Source organism: Trypanosoma equiperdum, assembly GCF_001457755.1.
Source record: "Trypanosoma equiperdum strain OVI genome assembly, contig: ctg_1192, whole genome shotgun sequence".
Lineage (NCBI taxonomy): Eukaryota > Euglenozoa > Kinetoplastea > Trypanosomatida > Trypanosomatidae > Trypanosoma > Trypanosoma equiperdum.
This window is the reverse complement of record NW_027123163.1, coordinates 76302-87332: the sequence shown is the minus strand read 5'-3', so window position 1 is coordinate 87332 and position 11031 is coordinate 76302. Positions and strand designations below refer to the sequence as shown.

The following is an 11031-nucleotide window of genomic DNA, read 5'->3' as shown; positions in this document are numbered from 1 at the left end:
TTTTTTTTTGGGGGGGGGGGGGGGGGGAGTTGTAGTCCATTAAAAGAAGGTCTACTTCATCTACATAAGTATACATATATATATATATATATATAATTATTTATTTATGACATTATTTTCTTAACGCATATTTGAATTATATTATCATTACTATTTATTATCATTATTATTGTCATAATTATTAACTCACTCGACGAGTTGGTTTCTGCACTTCAATGCAAGGCGTAATCACACACACACCTCTCTGCAATACATTCAGAAGTAACGTTACCCGATATATATATATATATATATGTGGAATGTCATCAAAAGAAAAGAAAAGAGTTGCGGATGTGAAGGGGAATGTTACTAAAAAGGAAGCAGTGGTTTCAAGAAACAACCGGTCGAATAAATGTACCATTACAAAAATTTCCCCATTTCTTTTTCTTTTTTTTTCCGTATTAACACCGGTGTTTGGGGGGTGAGCGTGTGCGGGGAACGCAAAAAAAAAAAATAATAACTAAATAAAAACTTTTAGAAGTTACAAGAAGAGGAAAAGTAGCGGTATATAAGCAAGCGGGTAAAATAAATTAAGAAGCAGTAGGATAATAGTAATAACAATAAAGGGAGAAAAGAAGGAAAAAAGAAGGACAACAAGATGGCTGAACAACCGGAAGTTTCAAAAGAGTTACGGCTTGGGGGCCGTTCCCGAGGGGCAAATGCCGCTGGTGACAACCGCCGCTCCAAAGCTCCGCGCGCGAGTGAAGCGGTACCGTATGAGGAGGCCACGACATTAAAAGATCCCTTCGTAACATCCAGCGTTTCGGGCCCAACCACAACCACAACAAATCCCCCACCGCCGGTAGCACCGAGTCCCGTAGTCGCAGAGGATATTTTTGCAATAGCATACGACACGTACAGCGCGGCAGATCTTCACGCGTTGCTTCAACAAGTAACTCGAAGCGAAGTGGAGCGGCGGATGGCCGAGTTTGATCAGCAACGGCGGAAAACAAATCATGCGCCTCGTGTGGAACGTTTCCTCGACGTTACCGGCAGCAGCAGCAGCAACAACAACAACTCCAACGGCACGGGCTCTGAGGTTTGCACTGGATATACCTACAACGATATGCTGCAGCGAATCTTTATTGCGCTAAACCGTAACAAAGAGAGCAGCGGCATGTCGGAGCGCAATCAGCTACCTGTGCCGCAGGTGGAGAAAATAAGTAAAAAGAAGGTTGTTATTGTCAACTTTCGCAGAATATGTGAGGTGTTCAGCCGCCCTATTGAGGATGTGAAGGATTATATTGAGAAGGAGCTCTCTGTTGGTGGGAACCTTGACAGCAACGACTCTCTCATTCTCAAGTATGAAATTCAGAAAGTGACAGATTTCGATAAAATTTTGATAAAGTATTTGGACGAGTACGTGAAGTGTAACTCATGCCACAAGATTGACACCACACTAACGAAGGAGGGTAGGCGTATGGAATTGCGGTGCAATTGGTGCACAGCTACGCGCTCTGTGCAAGCAGTAGGATCGGCAACGTACAGTGCGCAGGTTGGCAAACGTTCCCGTGCACGACGCCAAGCCATGACACTTTAGGCGTAAGGAACATATTGAAGTATTAGTGCCTCCTCCTCTCTCCCCCCTCTGTCGTGTTGAAACCCTCATCCGACAAGGTAACAACAATATATATATATATATATGTGTATGTGTATATATATACGTGTATGTATGTGTGCGCGTACATGTGCATATGCGAAGGGGCGATAGCAAATGGGAAGCGAATGATGGCATGGAGTGAACAGTTCAGGTTATATGTCATAAAGAAAGGCTCCAGATTTGTTTGAGGAGAGGGGCTACTTTCAAAAAAGAAAAAAAGAAAAAGAAAAGAGAGGGGGGAAAAGTGAAGTGAAGGGTCGAGCGATGGGCGTATCCGGGGAGGGGGGGGCCGACAAGGAGTGCAATGAAACTTTGTAGAAACGAGGGAAAGAAGTCTTAATATAAGAATTTAATATTAGTGATGGCAGCTGGAAAGAGGAGGTTGATGTTTGTATGTCTGAGGTGGCAACACTTCAGCGTGCAGAAACCACTACCCTGGCGCCTCATCATTCCTACATACATAACGTAGTGCACTGCTAAAGCACGGGAGAAAGAGAAAGGCAATGCAGTATTCCGTTGCAAACATTTGCACACGTTGGGGAAAAGGAAGCCCCATTTTCTCTTCATGCCTTGATATTCTTCTATACAACCTTGTCTACCTCACCACGTGCACGTATTCGTGTGCGTGCACATGTATATATATATATATACATATTGTCGTTGTTGGCTTTCCTTCTTTCTTCTGCATTGTTTGTTCAACTGTTGAAGCAGCCCTCAACAATTGAGACACACACACACAGAGCTGTGTGGAGAGTTGGGTAAAGAACGCTTGTTTTTGGTAAACGGACATATCCACGCTCACTTAGGATATTACTTACTTGCGCACGTATACATTTATACGTAATTTTTTACATTGGCGGTGAAATCAGCAAAATCAGAGAGGCTCTGAACTAATCCTTTTTAGCGTCTTAGGTACAAATGCTGAACCGGTCACGTTTGCGCCGCGTGTGGCTCGGAGGAACCGCGGCAAACACATCGCTGGGGCGTGATGTAATGCCCAGTACCGGAAAATACATCAACATTGTGAGCCCAACGGATGTGGCGGCAAATATTTCTGCTGGTGCAATGCCTCCTGAGGCGAACGTTGCGGCCGCTCTTCCGGTGCCGCGAATTCAATATAGCAAATGGAACCGTGCGCTGCGAAGCGATGTTTACGACGAGCTGCTGAAACTACCGCTCCGATACAAATTGCACGACTTCGCTAAATTGTGCCCACCGCAACGTTGTCAAGAAGAACCCGAAGCAGTTGGTGTAGTGGGAAGGGATTCTGCTGTTGGGTACCTTCCGCCTTTAGGACCCGCTGATCCGCTCGATACGATTCCATTTTTCGTACACCGCAGCAGTAACGGTGTACTTCCAGGGAAGGTGTTCTCTATGCATCCTCGTAACTTAATGCCAGCATTTTACCTCCGCATTCAACAGGTGGAGGGCGATATGTTCCGCTTTGAGGAGGAACTGCTCAAGATTTTTCCAACAAAAAAAATATTTGTGCGGAGCCACTCCATTTATGTGTACAATGTGGCACTTGATGGTCGTATGGTGTTGCACCACTGGCTGCTGGGGTTGGGTTTCTGAAGAGGCAAGCGGAAACTTTTCTTTTCTTTTGGGTGTGTTTATTTTTGTTTATGAAAGGCGCAAATGTGGGAAATACGGTCCTTTTTCTGTCCGTGTGATGGGAACAACTGAACCGTGTTAAACATTGAACGATGGTTTTAGTGCTCACGTGGACTGAAAGTACAAATGGAGGGGGATGAAGATGAAGATGAAGAAGAGGAAGTGGAGGGGGAAAATAACTTGTACCTTTTGTGATTGTTGTCGAAGGTGCTGTGGGGAAGAGGAAGTAATGGGTGAGGTGACATGGAAGCGGAGGGGGGGGGAGGGGACGGAATCGCTTTTGGGTGCATTTTCTGTTGAATGTACCATTATTCCTCCTTTCTTTTCCTTATTTATTTATTGTCGTATCTTATTTTATTTTATTTTACAATCCAAAATCCCTCTAAGGAAGGGGGTACTCACAAGAACCACAAGCTGCTGCGGTCACGAAAATAAGCACTCACACGCACCCCTCAATTAATTGAAGTAGTGCAGAAGAAAAAAAAAAGTAATATTAGTTCGTTGCAGCGGCGGGGAACGCCTAGTGTCACTGCCATACAAAAGGAAAAAAAACATTAACGTTAATGATTAACAAAGAAAACAGTGGGCGCGTTCACTATTCAACTGATAGCAGTGTGGGGAGCAAACAAGGAATTACACACGGTGGAATCGGTAAGAGCGGCCGGGGATATAATATCAACTTTGCCATTGCATGGCTTGACGAAACCATGAAATTAGATGACCCAAAACTTTATACGAACCATTCAACCGTTGAGGATGAACAGGGAAGAATGTGGTCGCTAGAAACTGAAACAACATATCCCCAGTTTATCACTCTCCTTCAGGAATATTACTGGCCGATGGTGGGTCGTAATGTTGGTGCTGATGAAGTTAGGAGGAAAATCATTGATGACTTGAGAGAGGCATTGGATTCAAGGGATACAACCATCAAAGATTTGGAGGCGGGTTCTCAGTTGTTCCGCCTCATTTTCGGATATTTCAATGATTGGATTCGGGAACTGGGCTTCTCCGCGGGGCAATTAAAAAAGAGGTTGCATCTAACAGAGAAAATGATTTATGTTGGAAAATTGCTATATTCTGCGTTAGTATACATGTGGAATGTGGGGAAAAGGCAAAAGAACTCCTGTGATGGCATCCTCCGCCGTCTGGAGGAACTGTCTAGGGAAAGATCCGGTGTTAACATGTTGCCTCCCGCCAATCCTGAGAACTCATTTCCTCCTCCTTCGGTCAACGGGCACCCGCAAACTTTACCACGCGCCCTACGTAACGACGAATTGCAAGCCTTCGCCACGACGGTAACACCGGATTTTGAGATTAGGGGGGAATAAGGGATGAGGAAAATTTTGCGAGTGTAAAGTGAACTTCACAGGTAACCATAAGGGGGAAATTATTGTATATATATATATATATATATATATATATACATGTGGATGTAATGTGGCGAAGTAAAAGCGAAAGAGCATGCGAAAAGAAAAGGAGAATAAGTGAATATCACAGGCCTCTGGGTTTGTGCTGGATCCTTCACACATACGCATTAATCAGCTGCTGAATTTATACCCCGCCTCCGAATCTTAAAGAGTTGAATGGAAAGCCAATACCTGAGTATGGTATGTGATTGGTTCCAAAAAAAAAAAAAAAGCAACGAGGAACATATCAATATCAGTAGAGGGAGAGAAAAACGAGGAGAGGCCCCATGCCGTTGATATGCGCGTTGGTGAAGGAGTGCTGGAAATAGCAGTGATTGGGGCGGCTGTGCGCTGACGCACGCATGGACGTAAACATGGGGAGGGGGGGGGCAACCAACCTTAAACGGGTGTGACACGGTAATATGTGTCCTTAAAGGGAAAAGGAAGGAAACGAAAAAAAAAAACGACATTACAAATGCCCCACCAACTGGAATCCGACGAAGAGGAAAGATAGATATAATCACAGGCAGAAGATATCACACACATATAGAAATCTATAAGCATGTACGTGAATGTTTTTTTTTTGTTTGATCCGCTATGGAGACGGATGGTTCTGCTTCTCAGACCCGTTTCCAAGGGGGGAAATGAAGCTATGTGCGCCCCCGCGTAACTGCTGTTTTTTTTGTTTTGCTGCCTTGGGCCTCGGCCGGCCTCAGAGAATTTCCAACTACCTGAGGATAACCATCGGAAAGGTGCGTGCCGTTTGCGGTCTTCGACTCAGCTGAGTATTTTGATCGCTGGGAACGGGGTGAATTAATTGACTTTGGAGGGCATGCGTGGCGCAACCAAACAAATACAACACACACACACAAACAATATTGCTATTGAGGATGGTGAGCAGAAGTAATCGATGCGGATGTTGTGGCAGCGGCGGCTGGCATGAGTTAAGCGCGTCGTGATGCTGGAATACACATGCGGTAAAGAGGAAGGATTATTAAGTGTGGAACCTCAGGTTAGAACGTTGTTGTGGATGCGGAAACGTAGTCGGCAAGGTAACGTACGGGATTCAAGGGGATGGTGAGGCAAGTCAGTTATCTTCATTTGGCACTGGCTCTTAAACACACGCACATAGCATATATGCGTATGAACATAAAGAAAGGAGGAGAGGAATGCAGCAAAGCGAGGTAAGATGAGAAAATCGCGGGGTGTGGACGGACAAATGCGCTCAAGACACTGGTATACGTTGTGCCGCTTCTAGGAAAGTTCCCGATAGTTTCTACTGCCGAGTGTTATCGGGTTTGGTGGCAATTCGTTGGTTAGTTTGGCGGAAATAACAGCAAAAAAAAACTATATGCTTCACTGGACCTCCCGGTCACAATGATCTTCCCATTACCCTCTTTTTTTTTTTTACAAAACCAATATTATAGAGAAAAAGCCAAAGTATCATGCCATCGCGTAACCGTTTCCCTTCCCTTTTGAGGCCGGGTGAAACTATCGACCACAAACTAGCTTATGAGCTCAGCAGTCGGCATAAACGAAAGGCACCTCAACTGAACCTTGCAAATTGGTTCTATTACACTTGGTCGCGTTGGTGGCATGACAATTTAAATTTATATGTGTACATCGCAGGTGTGGGCGCTCAACATTCTTTTCCTCAGGGAGGATCAACTGGGGAAGTGGAGACCTTGCGGACTCACCAATACACTTATTTGAGTTGTCGGAATGCGGAATGGAACCGTTATCGACATTATTATCACCTACGTTATATTTTGACGTACGGACTGGATTTCCTCGCCGGTGGTCGGCAGTAATGCATTGAGAGATTCTCCAGCTTTTTGGTATGGCCCCCCGCACACACGCACACACCAGGGTATGTGTAAAGGAGCCGTGCCAACTTTTTACCCATGTGTGCGGCTGTAACTTCAACTTTCGCGCCAGCCGCATCTTTTTTTTTTTTTATGTGTGTGTGTGGGTGTGCGCTTAAGGTTGCTAAACTTTCAAGCAAATGAATAAAGGACTCTCGGTGCTCTACTCCAGTCTCTAGCGGTTGCGGAATTTCTCTCTTCGTTGGTCGCGTGTCATCCGTATGCGCGAAGCAAGTGTGCCGCTCCGCTGTTGCGTGTTACGCCCCGTGCCTTCTTTTCCCTTGTCTGCAAAGTTTCTAGTAACAGCGGCAACCCAGAGACAGTGCTTCACTTTGTCCCACACAAACGCCTCGTCCGCGCTATAGCGATTATCGCATTCTCCGTGAACCGTGGATATTTCTGACGAGATAACCGGGAGTGTCGCCACCTTTTTTTTTTATTTCTCGTTTTGTCGGTCTTTCGTGCGTTTCTTCCGTCACTTCCTTACCATTCGCTGCGTCCGTGGGCGGTCCGCGATGTCACGGCACCGGCGTCGCCTATTCATTACAAAGTGGGCGCGATGATCATAATCCCTCCATTACATTCTTTACCAAGCGCTCTGTATTTGAACATGCCAACATACAGGGCTAAGCACAATTCTATTCTCACGAGGTGTGAAACGGAGGGGACCACTTCCCGCTGCCAGCTTATTACAGTTGTTATCCAGTGAGTCTCCTCCAGTTATTCCATTTATGTAGCCCTCACTCCCCAGGTGTAACGGCAACTTTAACTTCAGCGAGATTGTTTCCTGTGCTTATTTGCTTAGGCGCCTTTGTGTCAACCAGCTACTCGCTTAATCTTTCGCTTCGAGTAGCTGCCCCCATGCGGTGCTCGTCGGTGCCGCTAACGTAATTTTACGCCCGGGACACTCGCATTTCGTTTTGTCAGAGGCCATGTTGCCTTCATGTGTCTCCTTTCATAATCTGTTTGGAGACTTCATGCCGTAAGATCCCGATTGAAACCTCAAAACGTTTCCGGGAAGTATCCCTCTCGGAGGCTCAAAAATAAAAAAAACACCTTGGCACTATGAGTAGTGGGCCGCCTTCAGTCAGTTGTACGGTTGCAATTCGCAGCATTTTGGCAACCGAAAAAAGTAGAAAAAAAAGCCGTGTGCTTCCCAATGGCGCCCCACTCGGCATACCCTTCGTCTATATCCTCGTGTTCCGCCGTGGAAACATTCGGCTCTGTTTAAACTTCGCTGGTGCTGCCGCGTTTCCTACAGCTATCCAACTTCCCACTTTTTGTTCGCGCTGCTGGCTTTTGTTTCGGGTGCCCGAGTTTCCTGCCTTATTTACTCTTCAGAGCGGGGCCTCATTCACTATCCGCACGATTGTGTAAAGCGCGACGCGTAAGCAACGCAGCTTTCCTCTGGCACCTAATGAAGAGTGGATGCCCTAATGAACATCCGCCTTCGCTCCTCGATTAATATCCGCAACTTCCCTCCCTTTTCACTTTCCTCATTGACCCTAATACTTTTTAACCCCACAGTTTCACCCTCTTCGTCCGCTCGCGTTGCAGTTGAGGCGGTGCCAACTGCCTCGAGGTTGTTGCATATGGCGGGTGGTTAACTGAGCCTTTTTCTAATGGAGTCGAAAAGGATGATCAACAGCCCTGGTGTCGTGGTTGATCTCGGAGACACCTCACCTCTCGACAAGAGCACCGTCCTTTAGATCCAAATAATTCCGTAAACTAAGAAAGACATGGCTTTGAGAGGTGTATTTGGTTTGCGCAGCCACGCCGAGCATTTATTTTTCCTACCATTCCCATCTCGCCCATGAGTAGTGGAGCTATATTGCCTTTTAACGAAGAAAAAGCTAAGGTGACAGAAAACAATAAGCGGAGGAGATAGAGGTTTAGTTAGAAATCTTTTTGGTTTTACCAACGTGCACAACAATATCATGAAAAGCCCCCCCCCAAATTTGAGGAGGGGAGAGAGACTGAATGGGAAACGGAACTAATTCGGTGTAAATACTCTCCAGCATGCTCCTAAGGCTGCAAAAAGCAGCCGACAAACAGACAAATTTTCGTTCAATTCCTTACCCGACCAACTGCTACACACGCCACTGCAATAAAATATATCCGCTAAAAACACACACATCAACGTTACGCCATTCCTTGGAACCGTACAGCAAGCAACTCCCAAGGGGTGCCCCGTTCCCCGTGTTAAGCACACCAGTTATTTGAATGGATTCTTGTCGTCCTCGTCCTGTCGCTTTTTGCTCCAGTACTTCTTGTATTTTGCCTGTGCAACACTATCCTGGAAGGGTGGGCGATACTCGGACCAGGCCTGGTACCGTATGAGCACTTCACCCCACGTGAGTGCACATTTTTCCACAGGGGGTTCACCAGCCTTTAGTGCCTTGGCAAGGCAAATGCGGTGCGCGAGCTGCGCATTCTCCAGGTGCTTATGTAAAGCCTCGCTCGGTGGCATTCCTTTGATGGCGTCATTGGACACGTCATGAAAATGGAAACCGGAGGACATGATGTAACACCTCCGCTTTTAGCTTGCTGTGGCAACCGCTAAGTAGCTTTCGTACCTTTCTTACCGATTCCAGTCGGGAGAATGAAGTGCCTTATCTCTCTGTCGAGTTACCTTTTTTGATGCGGCTACTTCTTTCTGTACCACGATAATGTGTCGAATAAGAAAAAGAAAAATGGGAAGAAGGAAGAATAATCCACATAACAGTTAACGAGGGCTTTAAAAAAAAAAAAAAACGTCAACGCCGCCATCGCTGACAGCATTGTTGTCCACCTCCTCCCCCCATCCGACGGCAATACATTCCCAGCGTCAGTTGCAAGGGGAGATGCAATCCTAAGAGTTACACGGGTCACATGCATCCCTCCTTCTCACTGTGAAGGCCACAGGGGCGGGCGGCATATGGAAAGGGAGTAAGGTCTGCACTGAAACACATTGGGTAGACGCGTTTTTCTATATTCTTCTATCATTAAGCACTTCACTGCACTTCGCAATCCTCCACGGTGGGTCGAGCGGCGGGCTTGCGGCGAGGCCGGCGGTCACTTTGCGGCAATTCATGCGCCTCCGCCGGACACTCGGCGGTGGGCCTCGCAAGCGGAGGCGCGGACTCCTCCTGATGCTGCAAACCAGTTCCACGATCAGCCTTCGCAGAGGAATCCGCTGACGAACGTTCCATGAACAGCTTTGCGGCCACACGAACCGCTACCGTTTCGCAAAACAAAACCTCCTCACGAAGGGCAGAAGCGAGCTCCTCACAAGACACATGGTGACCACGCGCCGCTGTTTCACCAGGCAATTCCTTATTCCCGCGCATAGCAGCCTGGAGACAATGATTAGTGCACTCTTCAACTGAGCGGGGGCAATCTGTTACCTCGTGTGTTGAAGGGTGGCAGTGCTCCACCGCATTCGCGACGCGTGTCAAAAAACCTGCACTGCTCAAAGCTTCACAAATGAGCTCCCGCACACGATCCATCGAATTTGCAGAAAGACCCTGGGGGTGGTCGGGGCGCGAAATCGCCTCCTCGTAGGCTGAAATACGACCATTTAACTCTCCAACTTGAAGTTGCAGTGCACGCACCTCCATCTCCTTCACCTCCAGTTGCTTCTTCAGTTTCTCCACTACAGCGTCGTTATCCCTCTTTCGGAAATCCTGTAGGTGGAGCGCTGTGTTTCTTGCACTTAACTCCTGCAAACGCTGCGTAAGGAGAGCTTCTTGCACCACGTGCGCCTTTACCTGATCACGAAGTCGCTCGTTCTCAATACGGAACCGTGTGAGTAAAGCACGAACTGTCCCATCACCATCCCCGGTTGCAGTATCCACTGGTTCCCGCGCTATATGAGGATTCAATGGCGCACAAACCAAGTTACTATGCGGCAGTAGGGAAGCACCGAGAGCAGCAGCACCCGCCGCACTAGTTGATGGGAGGTAGAATGATTTGCCGTCGTGTCGCGGGTGCGCTACCTCCTGGTTTGGTCCCCACATCTCGCATGATATGCTAAACAATCAAGATCGCTTGTAACACAAACGGTTTCCTTCGCCACTCCGGTTCCGGAAGGTTTTGCGTGGCGTACAAATTTAAAGGGTAAAAAGCGTAATAAGAAATAACCCCAATTGGAGAGGGAAATGAGGAAGGATGAAGAAAAGCAAAAACAATTTGCATTCTTTGAAACGTGGCTCAAAGTGTAAAACACAACCACTTGCTGCAAAGAAAACACCATCGAGCGGTGATCGATCAAAAGGAAAATGGCAAACAGCCCCTCTCCTCACACCTGGGCGAACTAACGCAACCACATTCATCCTTCCCATGGAGCAGACAGGATCCGGTGCGCGGTCTCACTTAACTTACTCTTCCACGCCCAGCTTCCAGCCATATATCTTCCGAAGGCAGTGCCAACCCATGTTGTATACATGAAGTATCTACTTCACCGTCCTTTCCCCTGCTTTCCTCACACTTATCCACTGAAGTTAGGTGAAGAGGGGGGAACGATCCG

At 47.0% G+C, this 11031-nt stretch overlaps 5 protein-coding genes across 5 annotated transcripts; 3 read left to right on the top strand and 2 right to left on the bottom strand.

The window, feature by feature from the left end:
- Window positions 1-637: 637 nt before the first annotated feature.
- Window positions 638-1579, top strand: TEOVI_000701900 (eukaryotic translation initiation factor 2 beta subunit, putative; the record flags this gene model as incomplete). The annotated part of the gene is made up of 1 exon (XM_067220651.1): window positions 638-1579. The coding sequence occupies one exon, from the start codon at window positions 638-640 to the stop codon at window positions 1577-1579; it is 942 nt and encodes a 313-aa protein (XP_067076752.1).
- Window positions 1580-2557: 978 nt separating this feature from the next.
- Window positions 2558-3214, top strand: TEOVI_000701800 (uncharacterized protein; the record flags this gene model as incomplete). The annotated part of the gene is made up of 1 exon (XM_067220650.1): window positions 2558-3214. The coding sequence occupies one exon, from the start codon at window positions 2558-2560 to the stop codon at window positions 3212-3214; it is 657 nt and encodes a 218-aa protein (XP_067076751.1).
- A 602-nt stretch (window positions 3215-3816) lies between these two features.
- Window positions 3817-4581, top strand: TEOVI_000701700 (uncharacterized protein; the record flags this gene model as incomplete). Its single annotated transcript, XM_067220649.1, has 1 exon — window positions 3817-4581. One exon carries the CDS (start codon window positions 3817-3819, stop codon window positions 4579-4581), a length of 765 nt encoding a protein of 254 aa, XP_067076750.1.
- A 4158-nt stretch (window positions 4582-8739) lies between these two features.
- Window positions 8740-9045, bottom strand: TEOVI_000701600 (uncharacterized protein; the record flags this gene model as incomplete). The annotated part of the gene is made up of 1 exon (XM_067220648.1): window positions 8740-9045. The coding sequence occupies one exon, from the start codon at window positions 9043-9045 to the stop codon at window positions 8740-8742; it is 306 nt and encodes a 101-aa protein (XP_067076749.1).
- Window positions 9046-9517: 472 nt separating this feature from the next.
- Window positions 9518-10522, bottom strand: TEOVI_000701500 (uncharacterized protein; the record flags this gene model as incomplete). Its single annotated transcript, XM_067220647.1, has 1 exon — window positions 9518-10522. One exon carries the CDS (start codon window positions 10520-10522, stop codon window positions 9518-9520), a length of 1005 nt encoding a protein of 334 aa, XP_067076748.1.
- Between the last annotated feature and the right edge of the window lie 509 nt (window positions 10523-11031).